This window comes from Pristis pectinata, chromosome 43, assembly GCF_009764475.1.
Source record: "Pristis pectinata isolate sPriPec2 chromosome 43, sPriPec2.1.pri, whole genome shotgun sequence".
Taxonomy (NCBI): domain Eukaryota; kingdom Metazoa; phylum Chordata; class Chondrichthyes; order Rhinopristiformes; family Pristidae; genus Pristis; species Pristis pectinata.
Genome location: NC_067446.1, coordinates 1210436 through 1233998, shown reverse-complemented (window position 1 = coordinate 1233998; position 23563 = coordinate 1210436). Strand labels below are relative to the sequence as shown.

The 23563-nt window shown below is 56.0% G+C and overlaps 1 protein-coding gene across 1 annotated transcript in view; it reads left to right on the top strand.

Annotated features, from left to right (window-relative positions):
- Positions 1 to 20333, top strand: part of hcfc1b (host cell factor C1b) — a 61835-nt gene extending 41502 nt beyond the window's left edge. Inside the window, exons 15-24 of the mRNA XM_052008964.1 lie at positions 939 to 1203; positions 4183 to 4343; positions 5208 to 5559; positions 7561 to 7872; positions 10331 to 10452; positions 11209 to 11349; positions 14155 to 14340; positions 17013 to 17310; positions 17771 to 17834; positions 20229 to 20333. Coding sequence (XP_051864924.1) covers positions 939 to 1203; positions 4183 to 4343; positions 5208 to 5559; positions 7561 to 7872; positions 10331 to 10452; positions 11209 to 11349; positions 14155 to 14340; positions 17013 to 17310; positions 17771 to 17834; positions 20229 to 20274 — 1947 coding nt within the window. The 3' untranslated portion in view covers positions 20275 to 20333. The remainder of the gene's footprint in view (positions 1 to 938; positions 1204 to 4182; positions 4344 to 5207; positions 5560 to 7560; positions 7873 to 10330; positions 10453 to 11208; positions 11350 to 14154; positions 14341 to 17012; positions 17311 to 17770; positions 17835 to 20228) is intronic.
- Positions 20334 to 23563: the final 3230 nt, after the last annotated feature.

Here is a 23563-nt window from a genome sequence, read left to right as displayed (position 1 = left end):
CCCTCTCTCCCTCCCTCTCTCCCTCCCTCTCTCCCTCCCTCTCTCCCTCCCTCTCTCCCTCCCTCTCTCCCCCCTCTCTCCCTCCCTCTCTCCCTCCCTCTCTCCCTCCCTCTCTCCCTCCCTCTCTCCCTCCCTCTCTCCCTCCCTCTTTCCCCCTCCCTCTCTCCCCTCCCTCTCCCCTCCCTCTCCCCTCCCTCTCTCCCTCCCTCTCTCCCTCCGTCTCCCCTCTCTCCCCTCCCTCTCTCCCCCTCCCTCTCTCCCTCCCTCTCTCCCTCCCTCTCTCCCCTCCCTCTCTCCCGCCCTCTCTCCCTCCCTCTCTCCCTCCCTCTCTCCCTCCCTCTCTCCCTCCTCTCTCCCTCCCTCTCTCCCTCCCTCTCTCCTCCCTCTCTCCCTCCCTCTCTCCCTCCCTCCCTCACCCTCTCCTCCCTCACTCCCCCTCCCTCCCTCCCTCCCTCACTCCCCTCCCTCCCTCCCTCCCCTCCCTCCCTCTCTCCCCTCCCTCCCTCACTCCCCCCCCCTCCCTCCTCCCTCCCTCTCTCTCCCTCCCTCCCTCTCTCCCTCCCTCCCTCTCTCCCTCCCTCCCTCCCTCCCTCCCTACCTCCCTCTTCCTCCCTCCCTCCCTCTCTCCCTCCATCGCTCCCTCCCTCTCTCCCTCCCTCTCTCGCTCCCTCCCTCCTCTCTCTCTCTCTCTCTCTCTCTCTCTCTCTCTCCCTCCCTCCCTCCCTCCCTCTCGCTCCGTGGTCTGGGCATACCTGTGTACCCAGCCTGATGCTGTGTTCTCTCTTCCTCCCTCCCTCTGTGGCTCCCTCCCTACCTCTGTGACCCTCTCTAGCCCCTCTCCCTTCCCCTAGCTCTATGATCTGGGTGTACCTGTGTACCCAGCCTGATGCCGTGCTCTCTCTCTCTCTCTCTCACCCCCTCCCTCCCTCCATCTCCAGCCCGCGCCAGAGCCCACCCGCATCACGCTGATCGCCGCTCCCAGCGGGGTGGAAGCTTCGTCCATCCAGGAGCTGCCCGTCACCATCCTGGCCTCGCCCACCGCCGAGCAGCCCAGCCCGGTGGCAGAGCCGGAGGGCAGGCAAGGGGAGGGGCAGGCCGCCAGCGGGGTGCCCCTGGTCTGCTCCAACCCGCCCCACGAGACCTCGGAGACCAACACCACCAACACCGCCACCACTGTCACCGCCAACATGGGTGCCAATCAGGGTAAGAAGCACGCATGATTGTCACGTGTCCATTCAGAGCCGTGTGTTGGGAGCGGGTGGGGGGAGCCTGACGGGGGAATATCCTTCCACCGGACGAGATTGGTGTGACGTCCATAAATCAGGGCGTTGAGTGCAGGAGTTGGGATGTTCTGTTGAAGTTGTGCGAGATGTTGATGAGGCCGGATTTGGAGTATTGTGTGCAGTTCTGGTCACCTACCCACAGGAAAGATGTCAATAAGCTTGAAAAAGTGCAGAGAAAATATTACAAGGATGTTGCTGGGTCTTGAGGACCCGAGTAATAGGGAAAGGTTGAATAGGTGAGCATTTCCTGAAGCACAGGAAAACAAGAGGTATACAAAATTATGAGGGGAAAAGATTGGGTGATTGCATGCAGGCTTTTTCCCCTTGGGTTGGTTGAGACTAGAACTAGTGGTCATAGGTTTAGGGTGAAAGGTGAAATATTTAAGGGGAATCTGAGGGGGAGCTTCCTCACTCAGAGGGTGGTGTGAGTGTGGAACGAGCTGCCAGCGGAAGTGGTGGATGCGGGTTCAACTGTAACATTTAAGAGAGGTTTGGGTAGGTATGTGGATGGGAGAGGTTTGGAGGGATATGGTCTGGGTGCAGGTAGATGGGACTAGGCAGAAGATCAGGTCAGCATGGACTGGATGGACCGAGGGGCCTGTTCCTGTGCTGTAGTGCTCTATCACCAGCAGAGCATTGAGTTCCACAGCATGGAAACGGGCCCTTTGGCCCAACTTGTCCATGCCCATCCATTTGCCAGTGTTTGGCCCATATCCCTCTAAACCTTTCCCATCCATGTCCCTGTGCAACTGTGTTTTAAATGTTGTTACTGTACCTGCATCAGCCACTTCCTCTGGCAGCTCGTTCCATATACATACAACCCTCTGTGTAAAAAAAAACAACAAAAAGTTGCCCCTCAAGTTCCTATTAAACCTCTCCCCCCTCACCTTAAACTGATGCCCTCTAGTTCCTGATTCCCCAACCCCGGAGGAAAGACAGTGTGCCTTCACCCTATCTATGCCCCTCATGATTTTATACACCTCTATAAGATCACCCCTCAGTCTCCTGCGCCCTGGGTCCTTACCATTCACTGTGAAAGTCCTACCTTGATTTGACACTCCAAAACACAACACCTCGCACTGACCTGAATTAAACTCTGTTTGCCATTCCTCGGCCCACCTCCCTTGTAAGCTCTGATAGCACTGTCCGCTACACCACCTATTTCGATATGGATAAAGGTGGAGCGTCGGGTGGAGCAGTGCCAGATGGTACTTGTGAGGTGCTGCATTTCCGGAAGACAAATAGGGACTATGATGTCTGCAGTAAATGGTAGGGTGCTCAAGAAATGTAAGAGCAGAGATACCTTGGGGGGGTGGGGTGGGGGGGGGTGGGGGGTGGTCTCAAGTCCATAGTTCCCTGAAGGTGGCAACACAGTTCAATAGGGCAGTGAAGAAGGCATGAGGCATGCTTGTCTTCATGGATTGACAACGTTCTTTAATGTTGTCAGTGTTACCCGCCTCTCCCACTTCCTCTGGCAGCTCGTTCCATATCCCCACCACCCTCCGTGTTGGAAAAGTGGCATTGGTTTATTATTGTCACTTGTACCGAGGTACAGTGAAAAACTTGTCTTGCATACCCATCGTACAGGTCAATTCATTACACAGTGCAGTTACATTGGGTTAGTACAGAGTGCATTGATGTAGTACAGGTAAAAACAATAACAGTACAGAGTAAAGTGTCACAGCTACAGAGAAAGTGCAGTGCAATAAGGTGCAAGGTCACAACAAGGTAGATCGTGAGGTCAGAGCACATCTCATCGTATAGGGGAACCGTTCAATAGTCTTATCACAGTGGGGCAGAAGCTGTCCTTGAGCCTGGTGGTCCGTGCCCTCAGGCTCCTGTATCTTCTGCCCGATGGAAGAGGGCAGAAGAGAGAATGAGCCGGGTGGGTGGTGTCTTTGACTGTTGTCCCACAGTTCTGGATGCCCAGCTTGAAGCGGGAAAGGGTGCGGGAAAAGATTTACGAGGATGTTGTCGCTGGAGGGCTCGAGTTACAAAAAGAGGCCGGGCAGGCTGGGGCTGTTTTTAAGGTTTAGAACACAGAACAGTACAGCACAATACAGGCCCTTTGGCCCACAATGTTGTGCTGACCTTTAAACCTTGCCTGAGACTATCTAACCCCTTCCTCCCACATATCCCTCTATTTTAAATTCCTCCATATGCTTATCTAGCAATCTCTTGAATTTGACCAATGTACCTGCCTCCACCACCGCCCCAGGCAGCGCATTCCACGCCCCAACCACTCTCTGGGTAAAAAACCTTCCTCTGATATCTCCCTTGAACTTCCCACCCATTACTTTAAAGCCATGCCCTCTTGTATTGAGCATTGGTGCCCTGGGAAAGAGGTGCTGGCTGTCCACTCTATCTATTCCTCTTAATATTTTGTACACCTCTATCATGTCTCCTCTCATCCTCCTCCCCTCCAAAGAGTAAAGCCCTAGCTCCCTTAGTCTCTCCTCATAATGCATACTCTCTAAACCAGGCAGCATCCTGGTAAATCTCCTCTGCACCCTTTCCAACGCTTCCACATCCTATAATGAGGTCACCAGAATTGGACACAGTGCTCTAAGTGTGGTCTAACCAGAGTTTTATAGAGCTGCATCATTACCTCACGGCTCCTAAACTCGATCCCTCGACTTTTGAAAGCTAACGCCCCATAAGGTGGGAAGAGCCCTGAGGAGCAAATTTTCACACAAAAACAAGCTGCCAGGACAAGCCCTCCCGTGGCGCGGCACTCCCTCCACACCCCCCCTCCCGCGACGCTCGCTGAACAACGTTCACCGGACCAGCGATGTTTGTGTGGACGGGTGTGGGCATCTGTCACCTTCTCTCATTCCTTTCCTCCTTCTCTCCCTCAACCCACCACCCCACCCCGCCTTCCCTTCTCCCCCCACCCCAGTCCAGCCGCCGCCCACTAATGCCCAGGGACTCCCAGAGACGGTGCACGGAGAGACGGCGACCGCGGGCACCACCAACACCGCCACAACCGTGTCTGCGGCGCAGAGCGGAGCCAACACCACCGTCACCCAATCCACGCCCACACCCGGCCCCTCCATCCCGGTAAGTCGGTGTCCCCCTCGGGACTGGTGCGGGTTCCGGGCACCTGGGAACGAGGTGTCAGGATCCTGTTCCCTGCCTACGGATACGCCCACGCGACTGCTGAGCATTGCGTCCGTGCCTGGGGGTCTGCAGGAGGGTTAGCTCAGGGTGTCCACTGGCTTTAGCTCCTGGGGTCGGACACTCCCTCCGTGAAGCTCCCTCCGCACCGTCCCATCACACACTCCTGAGGTCAAGACACAGGGTGAAGCTCCCTCCACACTGTCCCGTCAGACACAGGGTGAAGCTCCCTGTACACCGTCCCATCACACACTCCCTGGGTCAGACACAGGGTGAAGCTCCCTCCACACTGTCCTGTCAGACACAGGGTGAAGCTCCCTCTGCACCATCCTGTCACACACACTCGGGGTCAGACACAGGGTGAAGCTCCCTCCACACTGTCCCGTCACACATTCTCGGGGTCAGACACAGGGTGAAGCTCCCTCCACACTGTCCTGTCAGACACAGGGTGAAGCTCCCTCTACACCGTCCCATCACACACTCCTGGCGTCAGGCACAGAGTGAAGCTCCCTATACACCGTCCCGTCACACACTCCTGGGGTCAGACACGGTGAAGCTCCCTCTACACTGTCCCATCACACACTCCCGGGGTCAGACACAGGGTGAAGCTCCCTCTACACTGTCCCATCACACACTCCCAGGGTCAGACACAGGGTGAAGCTCCCTCCACACCGTCCCTTCACACACTCCCGGGGTCAGACACGGTGAAGCTCCCTCCGCACTGATTAGACACATGAATGTTTTTGATTGCTCTTATTGATTTAATTATATTTAATTTCCAACACCCCCTCCCCATTTTTATTTCAGAACGTCCCCTCGATATCGGAGGGAACCAACGTCACCACAGCGACCGAGCAGCCCGCCTCCTCCACGTCGGAGCAGGAGCCCATCGCTGAGCCGCCGGCAGCAGCCAGCAGGGACCCCCCGCCTGCGGCCGAGCCCCTCCCGCTGGGCGAGCCGCCGGCCGACACCCAGCTGACCCCTCCAGCGGAGCTGATGGCCGAGAGGGTGCCGGGCCCAGGGGGGCTGACAGGGCTGACGCCCGAGGAGCTGGCGGTGACGGCAGCGGCCGAGGCAGCCGAGCAGGCCGCCGTGTACGAGGAGGTGCAGGCACTCGCCCTCCAGGCCGTTCTCCATGCCGCCCAGCAGGCCGTCATGGGTAGGTGTGGGCCGGGGTTCGATCTGGGTTAGTTGCTGCCTCCGGCTCTGTCTCTGTGTGTCTTTCTCTGTGTGTCTCTGTGCGCCCGTCTCCCTCTCTCCCTCTCTCCCTCTCCCTCTCCCTCTCTCTGTCTCCCTCTCCCTCTCTCCCTCTCCCTCTCCCTCTCTCTGTCTCCCTCTCCCTCTCTCTGTCTCCCTCTCCCTCTCTCTGTCTCCCTCTCCCTCTCTCTGTCTCCCTCTCCCTCTCTCTGTCTCCCTCTCTCTGTCTCCCTCTCCCTCTCTCTGTCTCCCTCTCCCTCTCTCTGTCTCCCTCTCTCTGTCTCCCTCTCCCCGTCCCCCTCTCCCCGTCCCCCTCTCCCCGTCCCCCTCTCCCCGTCCCCCTCTCCCCGTCTCCCTCTCCCCGTCTCCCTCTCCCCGTCTCCCTCTCCCCGTCTCCCTCTCCCCGTCTCCCTCTCCCCGTCTCTCCCCTTCCCCGTCTCCCTCTCCCCGTCTCCCTCTCCCCGTCTCCCTCTCCCCGTCTCCCTCTCCCCGTCTCCCTCTCCCCGTCTCCCTCTCCCCGTCTCCCTCTCCCCGTCTCCCTCTCCCCGTCTCCCTCTCCCCGTCTCCCTCTCCCCGTCTCCCTCTCCCCGTCTCCCTCTCCCCGTCTCTCTGTGTATGTCTCTCTCTGAGACGCTGTTTGTGTGTGTGTGTCTCCGTGTTTGTCTCACTGTGTGTGTGTGTAGTTTACACATTCTCCCTGTGACCACGTGTTCTCCCCGCTCCCCCGGGTGCTCCGGTTTCCTCCCACATCTGATGTAAATTGCTCTCAGTGTGTGGGTGAGGGTAGAATCTGATGAGGAACATGCGGAGAATAAGCCGGGTTGGGGTGCAATCGGTGTGAGAGAGTGGTGGCTGGCCGGCACGGACTCAGTGGGCCGAAAGGTCTGTTTCCGTGCCGTGACTCTGTGGCCCGGGCCAGGACAGGACACTTCCCAAGGCCCCCGGGACTCCCGGCGACGCGGGGAGCCTGGTATTCTGGTGCTTGCCCGCACTTGCAGCTGTGCTCCCTGCTCGTGGGGAGTATCGTCCTCAGGACACTGCCGTGGAGTTCTGACCCCCTGACAAGGGTCCTGGTCCCCCCGGAAGACCTGGCACAGGGTTAGTGAGCCGCACAGGGTTAGTGAGCCACACAATGCTCAAACTTGGGATGTCCTGTGTTCAGACCCAACACCGGTGAAACGAGTGCATAAGGTACACTGTCGCAGAGCGCGGTGCTCGGAGGGCTGAACTGAGAAAGGGGAGGGGTAGCGAGGAGGGATCACCATGCTCCTGAATTTATTGGAAAGTTAAGATGTCCAGTATGGCTTCCCTCTGTCCCTCGCCACCCCTCCCATGGCACGGTGCTCCCTCCTGCAGCGGGGCGCCCCCCCTCCTTGTCCCCCCCCCCCCCCCCCCCCCGCCCATGGCGCGGTGCTCCGTCCCGCAGTGGGGCGCCCCCTCCTTGAACCCCCCCCCCCCACCCCTCCGATGGTGCGATGCTCCGTCCCGCAGCGGGGCGCCCCCTCCTTTGTCCCCCCCCCCAAAAACAGTTCAGCCCTCCGAGCACCATGCTCTGTGACTGTGTACCTCACGCACTTGGTTCACCGGGCCGTCCCGAGTTGTAGCACTGTGTGACTGGCTGAACCTGTGCTGGGTCTCTCAGGGGAACTAGGACCCTGGTCTCGAAATGGACGTCAACTGTCCATTTCCCTCCACGGGTGCTGCCTGACCCACTGTGTTCCTCCAGCATCTCGGAGCCACTCCGGCCCAGTCTCTGTGGCCGCTCCTGTCCGATCCCTGTGGTCACTCTGGCCCAATCATTGTGGTCATTCCAGCCCGGTCCCCGTGGCTACTCCGGCCCCGTGGCCACCCCGGTCCGGTCCCTGCCTTGTATTCGTGCTGGTCCCAGCATTGTGAGTGTGTTGCTTGGGGCGATCACTGACTGACTCGTGTCCCTCTGTTCTCCTCCCCCTCCCCTCCCAAGGACCCAACGAGCCGATGGATACGTCGGAGACGGGGCAGCAGCCTCCCGAGCCGGACCTGAGCCAGCTGGGCGGGGAGCCGGCCGAGGGTCAGCAGCCGGCCCTGCCGCTGGCCGTGCTAGCCCAGCAGGACCTGGCCGCCCTGGTACAGCAGCAGCCACTGGAGGGGGCAGAGCAGGGCCAGCCCCAGCTCCCCACTGAGGCCCTGGCCCCTGCCGACAGCCTCAACGACCCGGCGGCCGAGAGCAACGGGCTGGCCACGGCGGCCAACGAAGGGGGCGGGCACGGTCTCCTCCCGCCTGGGACCACTGAGAGTAAGTCACTTCTGCTCCCCTCCCTCTGCACTCCCAGTCACAGCAGCTCTGCCCCTTCTTTCCGCGCCCCCCCCCCCCTCCACTGGCCCAACCCATGAGATACAGGACCAGAATTAGGCCAATCAGCCCCTCGAGTCTTTCTCGACCACATTCTCCCACCTTCTCCCACAAACCCTTAACCCCCTCACCAATCGAGAACCTCTCGGTCTCTGCCTTAAGTACACCCAACAACTTTTCCTCCACAACCCCCTGTGGCAACGAATTCCACAGATTCACCACCCTCTGGCTGGAGAAATTCACCTCTGTTCTAAAGGGACGTCCTTTTATTCTCAGGCTGTGCCCTCTGGTCTTAGACTCTCCCACTGGCGGAAACATCCTCTCCATGTCCACTCTATTTCAGGCCTTTCGGTATTCGGTAGGTTTCAATGAGATCCCTCCTGAGTCATCCTTCCGAACTCCAGCGAGTACAGGCCCAGAGGCATCAAACGCTCCTCACACTGTAACCCTTTCATTCCTGGGATCTTGTGAGCCTCCTCTGGACCCTCTCCAACACCAGCACATCTTCCCTGAGATACATGACCCAAAACTGCTCTCAATATTCCAAAAGTGGTCTGACCAATGCCTTATAAAGCCTCAGCATTGCATCCTTGCTTTTATATTCTGGTCCTCTCGAAATGAACGCTAACATTGCATTTACCTTCCTTAATACTGACTCAAGTTAACCTTCAGGGAATTCTGCACTGGGACTCACAAGTCCCTTTGCACTTCTGATTTCTGAATTCTCTCCCCTTCTAGCAAATAGTCTACACTTTTATTCTCCCCACCAAATCCCTTCCCTTCTGCTCTCCATCTGAGCCCTCCCTCTCATCCAACGCTCCAACTCTCTGTGCCTTCTGCACCCGGGGGGATCTCCGTGCAACCTGAAGGTGCTTGTGCTTGCCCCAGAGGTGTCTCCTTCGCCACAGAAGCTGTAAGCTATAGGGCAGTGTACTGTGAGCTGGGGAGGTGGGATTAACCCCTTCTGTTGTCCTGGACGTGGTACCATCTACAGCGTTCAGGTCAGGAGTGTGATGGGTCACTCCCCACTTTCCTGGGTGGAGTTAGCCCATGCACTCCACATCCGCCGCAGTACTTCTCCCCCATCTACGTCAGAGGTGTGATGGGTCACTCCCCACTTGCCTAGGTGGAGTTAGCCCATGCACTCCACATCCGCCACAGTACCTCTCCCCCATCTAAACAGAACAGCAGATCATGGGGACCTTCAGGCCACCATGTCTGCACTGAGCCTGGGGCCAAATTAAACTAAATCCTTTCTGCCCGTACATGATCCTCATCATTCCCTGCTAGTTCACGTGCCTAACAGCCTCTTAAATGCCACCATCATATCTGCCTGCACCACCTGCCCTGGCAGCCCGTTTGAGGCGGCCACCATCCTCTGTGTTCAGAATTTGCCCCGTGCATCTCCTTTAAACTTTCCTCCTCTCACCTTAAATACATGTCCTCTGGTGTTGGACATTTCCACCCTGGGACTCTGACTGTCTACCCTATCTCTGCCTCTCGTAATCTTATAAACCTCCATCGGGTCTCCCCTCAGCCTCCGCCGCTCCAGAGAAAACAACCTGAGTTTGTCCGACTTCTCCTTGATGCCCTCAAATCCAGGCAGCGTCCTGGTGAACCTCTTCTGCACCCTCTCCAAAGCCCCCACATCCCTTCCTGTAACGGGGCGACCAGAACCACGCACACTACCAAGTGCAGCCGAACCAAAGTTTTATCCAGCTGCAACGTGACTTCCCGACTCTTGTACTCGACGCCCCGACTGACGAAGGCAGGTATGCTGTATGGCTTCTTTACCACCTTATCTACTTGCGAAGTCAGTTTCAGGGAGCTGTGGACTTGAACCCTGAGATCCCTCTGTACCTCGATGCTCCTCAGGGGCCCTGCCATTGACTGTAGACTTTCCCCTTGCATCCGGCCTTCCAAAGTGCAGCACCTCACACTTGCACGGATTCTGCTGTGTACTCTGACAACCCTCGTTGCTGCCCGCAACCCCACTAATACCTGTGTCATCTGCGAACTTAACCACACTTCCATCCTAGTCATTTGTATCCATACCACGGGCAGCAGAGGTTCCAGCACCGATCCCTGTGGAACGCTGGAGCGCCTCGTCCAAATGCATCCAGAACGCCGCATCCCTTCTGCCTACGCGTGGTCCATGCCCCTCCCCATTCCCCGCATATTCGAGTGTCTGTGGAAACGCGACTCCCAAACTGAGGGTCCGGGGAATTACCCACCCCCCACAGCTTCCCCACCAAGTCGCGCGCCGTCCCACCGGAAATCTATCGCTGTGGGTCAGAATCGCGGGGACCCCCTTGCGGCTGACTGAGGGGGTGGGGCGGCGTGCTGTCCTCCTGGGATCCTGCTCAGCGCTGGGCTTGAGGCGCTCCCCTTCTGTCCGCAGGTTTGGCGCCGTCCAGCTCACTGGCCTCCTCCCCACTGCCGGCGGCGGTGCCCTGCCCGGCCAAACTCCAGGCGGCTGCCACCCTGACCGAGGTGGCCAATGGGATCGAGAACGCCGGTGTGGTGAGTTGTGTCTGGGACCCCCCCCCCCCCCCTGCGTGGAGGGGGGAGCGGTGTCCTTGGTACCCTGCTGTGGGGGGGGGGGGAGGGGGGGGAGTGATGTTCCTGGGACCCTGTCGTGGGAGGGGAGGGGGATGGGGAGAGCGGTGTCCCCAGGACACACCGCGGGTGGTGGGGGGGGGGGGGGGGGGCGGTGGGGGTGGTGGTGCGATGTCCCTGCGACCCCATCACAGGAGGGGTTTGGGGCGGCGGGTGGGGAGTGATGTCCTCCGGACCCCACTGCTGGGCGGGGGTGGGGGGGGTGGTGGTGGTGGAGGTGGGGAGCGGTGGAGGCAGCAGTGTCCCTGGGAGTCCGCCATGAGCAGAGGAGGGGGGGAAGAGCGGTGTCCACAGGACCCCTGCCGTGGGGGAGGCAGATTCTGGGATACCAGGAGTGGGGGGAGATCAGGAAGGGCGAGGATCCAGGACCACGTCAAGGGGAAGGGGCTCTCCTCCCTCCACCCTCCCCCTCGCCCCCGCCCCTCTCCCCATGGCCCCCTCCCCCAGCGGGAGGTGCGGCGACTCGGAAGCCTCCTCCTTCTCTGGGGCGACGAGGACGGCTCTGTGGTGGTGTTGGCTGATCTGACGTTGGAAGCTGTGGATCCCGTCTGCGAGGGTCGGGGCGGGGGTGCGTGGCACAAGGGATGAGTGGGATGGGGAGAAGGTGGGAGGTATGACATGCCGAAGGAGCTGCCTCATCACCACTTCCCCACCTCACAGAAAGCGGATGCGGCCCCTGTCACCCCGAAGCCCCCCGTCAAGAAGGACCACAACCAGTGGGTGGACGTGGGGGTGATCAAGGGAACGAGTACGGTGGTCACGCACTACCACCTCCCACTGGACACCTCCCCTCCCAGAGACGTGAGTATCTGCCTGGCCCTGCAGCCGGCAGCAGGATGGGGGGGGGGGGGGGAGGGGAGAGGGGCAGGGCGGACGGGGGGGAGGGAGAGAGGCAACGGGGTGGAGAGAGAGTGGGTGTGGATGGGGAGGAGGGAGAGAGGCGGGGGCGGACGGTGGGGGAGGGAGAGAGGCGGGGCGGATGGGGGGGTGAGAGGGGGCTGGGTGGACGGGGTGGAGAGAGAGCGATGGGCGGTTGGTGGAGGAGGGTTAGGGTGGGGGTGGATGGCGGGGGAGAGAGGGGGTGGGTGGATGGGGGGTGGGGAAGTGGGCGTCTTTATTAGGAATCTGAATTTCAAATGCCCTTCGAGGAGGAGAGTTCTAAAGACTGAGAGAGAAAACTTTTGCTCTGTCTCCATCTTTGTCTTAAATGATAATGCTGTTGTTTTAAAACGGTGGCCTCTCCTTGATTCTAAAAATGTAAACGGACAGTACACAGTTAATGGCTGGGCTCCAAGTCCGTGGCTCCCTGAGAGTGGCTGCACGGGCCAATAGGGTGGTAAAGAAGGTGTACAGCGTGCCTGCCTTTATTAGTTGAGGCATTGGGTTCAATAGTCAGGAAGTTATGTTGCAGCTTTTTAAAACTCTAGTTAGGCCGCATCTGGAGCACTGTGTGCAGTTCTGGTCGCCCCGTTACAGGAAGGACGTCGAGGCTTTGGAGAGGGTGCAGGAGAGGTTCACCAGGATGCTGCCTGGATTAGAGAGCATGAGCTACAAGGAGAGGTCGGACAAACTTGGGTTGTTTTCTCTGGAGCGGCAGAGGCTGAGGGGAGACCTGATAGGGTTTTATAAAATTATCAGAGGCATACACAGCTGGGCAATATCTTTTTCTCGGGGTGGGGGGGGTGGGGTTTGAAATGTCTAATACTAGAGGACATGCATTTAAGGTGAGGGGGGCAAGTTCAAAGGAGATGTGCAGGGCAGGTTTATTTTACAGAGTGGTGGGTGCCTGGAATGTGCTGCCAGGGGTGGGGGTGGAAGCAGATACGATAGAGGGGTTTAAGAGGCTCTGAGACAGGCACGTGGATGCGCAGAGAATGGAGGGTTGTGGACAATGTGCAGGCAGAAGGGATTAATTCAGTTTGGTGTTTACTTAGTTCGGCACAACCTCGTGGGCCGAAGGACCTGTTCTCGTGCTGTGTACTGTCCTGTGTTCTCCTAGAAGATGAAGCATCCTCTCCTCATCCACTCTGTCCAGACCCCTCAGTGTTTTAAATGTTTCAGTCTGGTCCCCTCTCACTCTCGTGAACTCCAGCGGACACGGCCTTGCCTCTAGTACCTTGTACGTCGATTCAGGAACAGCTTCTTCCCCTCCGCCATCAGATTTCTGAACGGTCCATGAACACCACCTCGTTATTCCTTTTTTTTTCTTGCACTATTTATGTATATTTATAGTAATTTTATATCTTTGCACCGTACTACTGCCACAAAACAATACATTTCACATCATTTAAGTTGGTGATAATAAACCTGATTCTATCTGGTCTCCCCTCAGCGGCTGACGCTTCAGAGAAAACAATTCCAAGTGTGACAACATCCAAAGTAACCTCCCCTTATTTCTGGATTCAATTCCCCTCAATAAATAGGAACATTCTGTTGGCTCGTGGACTTAACTTCTGTTAGCCTCTTCAGGGCTTCTGTGGTATTGGTAATTGATTTATTATTGTCACATGTACCAAGAGGTGCAGTGAAAATCGATGTCTATAGGTGTCATTTATTGCATCCCGTGCTCCCGGTGCAGCCTCCTCTATCGGTGAGACTTGATCGGTATTGGTTTATTATTGTCACTTGTACCGAGGTCCAATGAAAAACTTGTCCTGCATACCGATGGTACAGGTCAATTCATTACACAGTGCAGTTACATTGGGTTAGTACAGGGTGCATTGAGGTAGTCCAGGTAAAAACAATAACAGTACAGAGTAAAGTGTCACAGCTACAGAGAAAGTGCAGTGCAATAAGGTGCAAGGTCACAACAAGGTAGATCGTGAGGTCATAGATTACTTCGTCGAGCACCTTTGCTCCGTCCGCTGTAACAGCCAGGATCTCCCGGCGGCCAGCCATTTTAATTCCACCTCCCACTCCCACACTGACGTGTCTGTCCACGGCCTCCTCCACTGCCACACTGAGGCTAGACACAGATTAGAGGAACAACACCTCATATTCTGCCTTGGTAGTCTCCAACCTGCTGGCAACAACATCGATTTCTCTAACTTCCGGTAACCCCTCCCTTCTGTTTCCACCCCCACCCCCCCCCCCTTTGTTTTCCCTTATCCCACTGGCTCTTTTACCCCTTCTCTTCCCCCTCGTCCGCCCTCATGACCTGCCCCTCACCCACCTCCTTCCCTCTTATCCCGTGGCCCACTGTCCTCTCCTATCGGATTCCATCTTCTTCAGCCCTTTGCATCTTCCACCTCTCAGCTCCCGGCTTGTCACCTCATTCCCACCTCACCCGTCACCCACCAGCTCCTGCTCCTCCCACTCCCCCCTTTTATTCCGGCTTCTACCCTCTCTCCAGTCCTCGACCCGAAACGTCGACTGTTTATTTCCCTCCACAGATGCTGCCTGACCCGCTGAGTTCCTCCAGCTCCTTGTGTGCGCTGATACAGTGAAAAGCTTTTGCCTGCCATCCAGACAGACCGTTCCGTACACAAGCACATTGAGGTAGTAGAAAAGGGAAACGGGATGCAGAGCATCGGGAAACTGCAGTGCCAGTAGACAAATGCTAGTGTACCACCTTCCTGATCTTCTCCCCCCCCTCCGTCTCTGCAGGATGACTCGTCCGTGGTGCCAGACTACAGCCAGCTGAAGCGGCAGGAGCTACAACCGGGCACTGCCTACAAGTTCAGGGTGGCGGGCATCAACGCCTGTGGCCGGGGTCCTTTCAGTGAGATCTCGGCTTTCAAGACCTGCCTGCCAGGGTTTCCCGGAGCACCCTGTGCCATCAAGATCAGCAAGGTGAGAAGAAAGGGTGAGCGTGTGGGGGCTGTGAGGAGGGAGGGGCATCCATAGGGTGAACACAAGAGTCTTTTCTGCATGGATTTAGGGTGAGAGGGGAGAGGTTTGTTTGGAACTTGAGGTGCTGTGTGTGCGTGTGCGCACACGGTTTGCACGTTCTCCCCATGACCCTCTGGGTTTGCCCCCGGTTGCTCCGGTCTCCTCCCATGTCCCAATGATATGCGGGCTCGGTGGGTTAATTGGGCTGCTGTAGATCGCCCCTAATGTGTGGGTGTGGGGTAGAATCTGGTGGAGCGGGTGTGGTATGTGGCAAGAATTGAAATGGGATTAGCATAGGAATAGTGTACGTGGGTGGTTGGTGCGGACTCATAGAATGTAGAACAGTACAGCACAGGACGGGCCCTTCAGCCCACGATGTTGTGCCGACCTATATAAACCTACTCCACCATCAGTCTAACCCTTCCCTCCTACACAGCCCATAACCCTCCATTTTTCTTACATCCATGTGCCTAAGAGTCTTTTAAATGTCCCTATTGTATCAGCCTCTACCACCACCCCGGCAGTGCATTCCAGGCACCGACTGTTCTCTGTGTAAAAAAAACCTACCTCTGACATCTCCCCTAAACTTTCCTCCACGGGTGTCCTCTGGTATTGGCCATTACCGCCCTGGGGAAAAGGTGCTGGCTGTCCACTCTGTCTATGCCCCTCATAATTTTATACACCTCTGTCAAGTCACCTCTCATCCTCCATTGCTCCAAAGAGAAAAGCCCTAGCTCACTCAACTTTTACTCATAAGACATGTTTTCTAATCCAGGCAGCGTCCTGGTAAATCTCCTCTGCACCCTCTCTAAAGCTTCCATATCCTTCCCATAATGAGGCGACTAGAACTGAACACAATACTCCAAGTGTGGTCTGACCAGAGTTCTATAGAGCTGCAACGTCACCTCACGGCTCTTGAACTCAGTCCCCCGACTAATGAAGGCCAACACATCATGCGCCTTCTAGTGGAACACCACTAGTCACTGACCTCCAGGCAGAATCCTCTCCATCTACCACCACCTTCTGCCTTCTGTGGGCGCCAATTCCGAATCCATGCAGCCAAGTTCCACGGATCCCATGCCTCATGACTTTCTGGATGAGCCGACCATGGGGAACCTTGTCAAGCACCTCACTAAAGTCCATATCCAGCACATCCACCGCTCTCCCTTCACGAATTTGTTTTGCCAACTTGCGCGGCAACTTTGGGGGATCTATGGATGTGGACCCCAAGATCCCTCTGTTCCTCCACACTGCTAAGAGTCCTGCCATTAACTCTGTATTCTGCCTTCAAATTCGACCTTCCAAAGTGAATCACTTCATGCTTTTCTGTGCCTGTCTAAATACAGTGATTTGTGTCTGACTCCACTGGCTCTCCCGACAATGCATTCCAGATATCAGCAACTCTGTGTAAGAAAAATACTTGCCCCTCCAATCCACTTTAAAACTCCCACCTCTCACCTTAAACCTCCGCCCTCTTGCTTTTGATACCAGCTGCATGAATGTCCCAAGCGCCGTACAAATCACCCCACGGTGTGGGATTGTGCTCACTGAGGAGAACAGAGATGTGTTAAAGGGGAGTGGGAGAGAGACAGAGAAGAGAGTGGTTTATAATTGTCACGTACTGAGGTACAGTGAAAACTTGTCTTGCGTACCGATCGTACAGGTCACAACAGCGCACTGAGGTAGTACAAGGGAAAACAATAACAGAATGCAGAATAAAGTGTCACAGTTACAGAGAAAGTGCAGGCAGACAATAAGGTGCAAGGTCATAACAAGGTAGATTGCGAGGTTAAGGGTCCATCTTATCATACTAGGGGACCGTTCAATTGTCTTATAACAGCAGGATAGAAGCTGTCCTTGAGCCTGGTGGTACGTACTTTCAGGCTTTTGTATCTTCTGCCCGATGGGAGGGGGGAGAAGGGAGAATGTCTGGGGTGGGTGGGGTCTTGGATTATGTTGGCTGCTTTAGATTTACCAGGATGCTGCCTGGATTGGAGAGCAAGTCTTATGAGGATAGGTTGAGCGAGCTAGGGCTTTTCTCTTTGGAGAGGAGGAGGATGAGAGGTGACTTGATAGAGGTGTGCAAGATGATAAGAGGCATAGATCGAGTGGACAGTCAGAGACTTTTGCCCAGGGCGACAATGGCTAATACGAGGGGGCATAATTTTAAGTTGACTGAAGGAAGGTATAAGGGGGATGTCAGGGATGTTTTTTTTACACGGAGAATGGTGGGTGCGTGGAACGCACTGCCGGCAGAGGTTGTGGGGGCAGATACATTAGGGACGTTTAAAAGACTCTTAGGCAAATGAATGAGAGAAAAATAGGGGGCTATGTGGGAGGGAAGGGTTAGATCTTAAACCAGGATAAAATGTCGGCACAAGATTGTGGGCTGAAGGGCCTGCACTGTGCTGTAGTGTTCTATGTTCTATGTTTACCAAGGCAGCGAGAAGTGTAGACAGAGTTCGTGGAGGGGAGGCTGCATTCCATGTTGTGCTGAGCTGTGTCCACAACTCTCTGCAGTGGCGATGGGGGGAGAAGGCGAGGGGGGAGCACAACACGGATCCTCTGAGGGGTTCCAAGGATCAGATTCCGTGCTGTGGTACTTTGTAAACTGGTTTGCCCTTCCCGTGCAGAGTCCGGATGGTGCCCACTTGACGTGGGAGCCTCCTTCCATGACCTCGGGCAAGATCATCGAGTACTCTGTCTACCTGGCCATCCAGAGCAGCCAGACCTTGGAGCTGAAGGCCAACAGCCCAGCCCAGCTGGCCTTCATGAGGGTCTACTGTGGTCCCAATCCCTCGTGCCTGGTCCAGACCACCAACCTCTCCAACGCCCACATCGACTACACCACCAAGCCGGCCATTATCTTCAGGATAGCAGCCAGGAACGAGAAAGGCTATGGACCTGCCACGCAAGTCAGGTGGCTCCAAGGTGACTGCAGGACTCTTCACTGCACTCTCTACCTCCACTGACATCTCGCTCTGTTGTGCCCTCTCCACCCCACCCTCCCAGCGCTCTCTCTCTCGCGCCCCCTTGTGTTTGTTCTCTCTCTCTCTCTCTCTCTCTCTCTCTCAGGCCTCACGCGTGCGCTGTCTGTCTTTCTCGCGCGCCCCCTCTCGCTCTGTCTCTCTCCCGGCCCTCGCGCACGCTCTCTCTGTCTCTCTCACGCGCCCCCTCGCTCTCTCTCTCTGGATGTCCACATTCATCTGCACATCCCTTCTCAGTTCAAAATCTGTGGGGATGTTCCTTTCCTCTCACCCTCCCTTCTGGTCATTTCCCCCTTCACCATCACCCGTTTCCCCCCTTCCTCATCCTACCCCCCCAATGGGAGGGGAAGTTTCAGTTTCATTGAGGAAAATGCCGACTGACTCCTTTCCCCTTTCTCCTTCAGAAACCAACAAAGATGGCTCAGCAGTGAAGCCCGCAGTGAAACGGCCCATCACCTCGCCAGAAATGTAAGCGGCCCCCGCCCCCTCCCCCCAGGGTGGGGGCCAAGAGTGGGAAGTCATTGAAGGCTCCTGCGTAATGTTGCTCCCTCCCAGCCTGCTATCTCGCGTCTCCTCTCCCCCCGGTGGGGGACTCGTGACCCTGTCACGGACGGCACAGGCGCAAGCCCAAACTCTGGTTTATCGGTTCAACGCCTCCCCACGTCACATCAGAGTCAAAAGATTTGGGTTCGGGCTGAGAGACGTGGACCAGGTCGATCTGTGTCGAGGGAGGGGCGGCAAGGAGGGAGCACTGTGGGAGGGGCGGAGTTTCAGCTGCTTTCTAATGAGGGAAATGCCTGTCTCTCTTATTAAGTAGAAACGGGGATGGAGAGCAATATTTGGATTGGGCACAGTGAAAGGGATATCTGTTGACCAACCTGTGGTAATTTCTCCTTAGCAGAGTAGCTGCAGGGGGAGTCAGTAGATGTCATGTATTTGGACTTTAAGGAGATCGTTGATCAGATGCCACACAAGAGGTCACGAAACTAAATTAGGCCATGTGATTGTGGGTTTGATATACAACCCTGAATCGTGGATTGACTAATGGACAAAAAAAAAACAAAATTAACATTTGGTTTTCAGACTTGGAGTCTACTACCAGTGGCAGGGAGGCAGGTATCAGTACTGGGGCCCAGCTGTTCGCCGCCACCAGCAATGACCTGGATGGGGGGGATCTCAAGTGTCACGATTCCAAGTCTGCCTGTGGTACACAGTGTCAGCGTGGGTGGTGAGGAGGTCAGAGAGAGGCTTCAGGGATCGGGGCTGGATAAGTAAGGACGTGGCAGAATAGAAAGACGGGGTGTTCTCTCAAAACAGTGAGAGCCTAAAAGATGTTGGTATTCAGAGGAGATTGGGTCTCCTTGAAGGTAAACCAAGCATATAATACATACTTGTACAGGAGTTGGGACGCTATGTCGGTGTTGTACAAGATGCTGGTGAGGCCATATTTGGAGTATTGTGCTCAGTTTTGGTCAGCCTGCTGTAGGAAAGATGCCATTAAGCTGGAAAGAGTGCAGAGAAGACTTACGAGGATGTTGCCAGGACTGAGTTGTGGAGAGAGGTTGAACAGGTTGGGACTGATTTCATTGGAGCGTAGGAGACTGAGGGGTGATCTTATAGGGGTGTAGAAAATCATGAGGGGCACTGACAGGGTAAATGCACACAGTCTGTTTCCCGGGGTTGGGGAATCAAGAACTAGAGGGCACAGGTTTAAGGTGAGAGGGGGGAGATTTAATAGGGACCTGAGGGGCAACTTTTTCACCCAGAGGGTGGTCCGTATATGGAATGAGCTGCCAGAGGAAGTGGCTGAGGCAGGTACATCAACAATGTTTAAAAGGCACATGGATGGGAAAGGTTTAGAGGGATCTGGGCCAAACGCGGGCAAATGGGATGAGCCGAGGTGGGAATCTTGGCCAGTTGGGCTGAAGGGCCTGTCCCGTTGTGCATAGCTCTCTCTGGCTCTGAGCAGTTAGCAAGCCAAAGGTGCATTGTCCTTCATTGCAAGAGGGTTTGAAGAGTGTTTCTCACCCCGGCCCCTCCCTTCCTCTCCTCTCTCGATTGAGTATCTTCAAGCCAGAGGTGGGTGCATCTGTGGACATTGAGTGAATTGGAGGACATGGAATCAGTGGTGGTGGGTGAGGTTGAAGGTCAGCCACGACAGTACAGAACAAGCAGCAGGAGCTAAGGGCCAGAAAGCCAGCCCGTCCTATTTCTTGTGTTCTCTCCTGGGTAATCCTCCTGGTGAACGTTCAACCCCAAGGTAACGTCAGTGGAAAAGACATATGATAGGTTGAGGCAGAGCCCAGCTGAGTGCAGATTCGTTGCAATGTTTTGTACATTCCAAATCTGCTGACTTAAGTGACACTGTTAGCACTGGGAAGTGAATTCAGGGCAAACACTCCAGGGCAAGGGGAACACAAGTTAGACACAAGGTGAAGCTCCCTCCACCCCGTCCCATCACACACTCCCGGGGTCAGACACAGAATGAAGCTCCCTCCACACCGTCCCATCACACACTCCCGGGGTCGGACACAGGGTGAAGCTCCCTCCACACCGTCCCATCACACAATCCCGGGGTCAGACACAGGGTGAAGCTCCCTCCTCACCGTCCCATCACACACTCCCGGGGTCAGACACAGGGTGAAGCTCCCTCTACACCGTCCCGCCACACACTCCCGGGGTCAGACACAGGGTGAAGCTCCCTCCACACCGTCCCGCCACACACTCCCGGGGTCAGACAGGCTGAAGCTCCCTCCGCACCGTCCCATCACACACTCCCAGGGCTAGGTCCCACACTGCCAGATTTTTCCGAGACGCGATCCCGCTTATTTGCTCGCTAAGCATCTCTCTTCTCCTTTCCAGGAAATCCACCAATGTCCCAAAGAAAACGAAAGTGGACGGCCAGTGATTTTTGTAATCGCTCTGACATTGACCCAGCCCACCTCCCTTCCCCCTCACCCTCCCTCCTACCTCCCCCCCTCCTCCTCCCTTCACACACAAGACAATGGATGCGGCGATGCTCCGTGGACGCCCTGCCGGTTGGTAGGATCAGCCAGACTCTGGCTCCTTATTTAATGCAGAATGTGACTGCACTCAGAGAGTGGGAGCTCGGGAGAACTCGGGGCCCGATCGACACTGCGACGCTCGTTTTTTAACGGAAAGGAAAGAATTTGAACCCCCGCCTCCCAGCGACACTCACTCAGACGGGAGGAGGCCAGGAGACAGGAGGCCATGTCACGTCCTCATGCGGAGAGAGCGGCGGGATACAACACGAGGGGCCGCTCACGGGCAGTGGGACCCGCCGCAGGTCTTCCTACCCACCCCCCACCGCCGCCCATGGTTGTCGGCTGGGCAGACGCCCCGACAGAGCCTCAGCGGGACACGGTTGGGTTGCCTGGAGAAGGAGCAGGGGCCACTGAGGACTTCACACTGTCTGCTCTCCTTCATGTGGGCGTTGTTGATCTATCTCTCTGTCTTTCTCTCTGTCTCTCTCTGCCTCTCTCTCTCTCTCTCTCTCTCTCTGCCCCTCTCTCTCTCTCTCTCTCTCTCTGCCCCTCTCTCTCTCTCTCTCTCTCTGCCCCTCTCTCTCTCTCTCTCTCTCTCTCTCTCTCTGCCTCTCTCGCCCTCTGTGAGAACCCTGCCTCCCTGCTCAGTGACTCATTTTCTCCCCCACCCCCCGAAACACTTGGCGACATCTGTCTGGCTGTCCGCCTGAGACTCCTTCAAGGACCCAGAAGCCTTCTGACCTCTCTCTCTCCCCCGCGGTCCATCGTCTCGTCTGTTGGACACTCGGGTTGTGTCTGAGACTACCTGCTCTCTCTCACCAGACCGCTCCAGTCAAGGTGGAGGGAAAGACTCGATGGGGAGTCGGGGGGGTGGTGTGGGGGCTGTTTTGGGGACAGTTGTCCTGTACTGATTTGGCGAACGTTTCTTTTTCGGAAGGTCAGTAGTCCCGTGTCTCTCCCCACTTCCTCCCCCAGCCCCGATGATGGTTTCAGAAGCTGCTCCCCGGAAAGAGTTAATTGTAGCGCCCTAATGATGTTGGTACCCTGTAGTTATGTGTCGACATTTATTTTCTTTTTAAATATCAAAAAAAAACAATATTTGAAATAGAATCCGGTGATCACGGGTGGTTCTTGGGCGGGGGTGGTCCCGTTCCTGCTGCCCTGGGGACCAGTTCTGTCCTCCTCCTGCCCTCCCCCCCTCCATCCCGTCCCGGGAGAAACGAGGGTGAAGTGGTTGCTGTTACACACGAGCGATCCTGCCCTTCCGCACTGTCCTTGAGGGAGGAGGCGCACCGGGATGGGAAACCACAGAGAGACCCGTTGGATTCATCAGTCGGGGCATTGAGTACAGGAGTTGGGACGTTATGCTGTTCATGAGTCCGCACTTGGAGTGCTGTGTACAGTTTTGGTCACCCTGTTATCAGGAAAGACTGGAAAGAGTGTAGAAAAGATTTGAGGGTGTTGCCAGGACTAGAGGGCCTGAGTTATAGGGAGAGGTTGGCCAGGCTGGGTCCTTGTTTCTTGGAACGTAGGAGAATGAGGGGTGACCTGATAGAAGTGTTTAAAATTATGAGAGGCATTGATAAGGAGGATGATAAATGTCTTTACCCCAGGGTAGGGGGGTCCAAACCCAGGCTTACTTAGGTTGAGAGGGGAAAGACTTTCATCCAGAGGGTGGTGAGTATATGGAACGAGCTGCCAGAGGAAGTGGTTGAGGCACGTACAACAGGATCATTTACGAAGCACTTGGACAGGTACACGGAGGGGTGGGATGTGGGCCGAATGTAGGGAATTGGGACTAGCTCGGTGGTCAGCAGGGACTGGTTGGGCCAAAGGGCCTGTATCCCTGCTGTCTTGCTCTATGAGCCGGGTGAGGCTGAGGTGGGAATGGAGACCTCCGGGTGTACCTCTGTGTCTCGCGAGCGACGACCAGGCTACCTCGCATTGCCCCAAAACGCCGCCCACACTGTCTCCTAATATGTTGCCTGGACAAGAGGGGTCAGTGAGCCGGTAGTTGGGGGTCAGCATTCCAGGGGGTGGGTGGGGGCGGTGCAGGGCATCGGACACCAGAGACGGCAGGTACTGGAAACCCCAGCACGCAGATCGCCGGAGGAGCGCAACATCTGTGTGGGGAGGGAAATGGACTCGATGTGTCGGCTCGATCCTTCATCAGGACTGGAGAGAAAGAGGACATAGCCGGTATAAAAGGGTGCGAGGTGGGGGGGGGGGTGGGGAAGGGGGGAGCAAGAGCTGGCAGGTGAGGGAGGGGTGATTGGGAGGTGGGGGAGAGTGGGGAGGTGGAAGTGACAAAGGGCTGAAGAAGGCAGAATCTGGTCGATTGGTTTATTCTCGTCACGTGTACAGTGAGAAACCTGTCTTGCCTACCGTCCACACACATCAATTCATTGCGCAGTGCGCTGAGGTATCACAAGGGGAAACTATACAGGAAGGATATCAGTAAGATTGAAAGAGTGCAGAGGAGATTTACTAGAATGTTGCCGGGTCTTCAGGAGTTGAGCTACAGGGAAAGACTGAACAGGTTAGGACTTTATTCCTTGGAGCGCAGAAGAATGAGGGGAGATTTGATAGAGGTTTACAAAATTATGAGGGGTATAGACAGAGTAAATGCGAGTAGGCTCTTTCCACCTAGATTAGGAGCGATGAGTACGAGAGGACATGGCTTTAGGATGAAAGGGGAAAGGTTTAGGGGGAACATCTTCACAGAGAGTGGTGGGAGTGTGGAACGGGCTGCCATCTGACGTGGTAAATGCAGGCTCACTCTTAAGTTTTAAGAATAAGTTGGATAGATACATGGACGGGAGAGGTCTGGAGGGTTATGCACTGGGTGCAGGTCCATGGGACTAGCGGAATAAAGTTTTGGCACTGACTAGAAGGGCCGAATGGCCTGTTTTCTGTTGCGTTCTATGGTTCTCATAACAATGCAGAATAAAGTGTTCCAGTTACAGAGAAATTGCAGTGCAGGCAGACAATAAGGTGCAAGGCCATAACGAGGTGGATTGTGAGGTCAAGAGTCCATTTTATCGTACTAGGGGACCGTTCAATGATCTTATAACAGCGGAATCCTTGAGCCTGGTGGGACGTGCTGTCAGGCTTTTTGTATCTTCTGCCCGACGGGAGGGGGAGAAGAGAGAATGTCCGGGGTGGGTGGGGTCTCTGATTATGTCGGCTGCT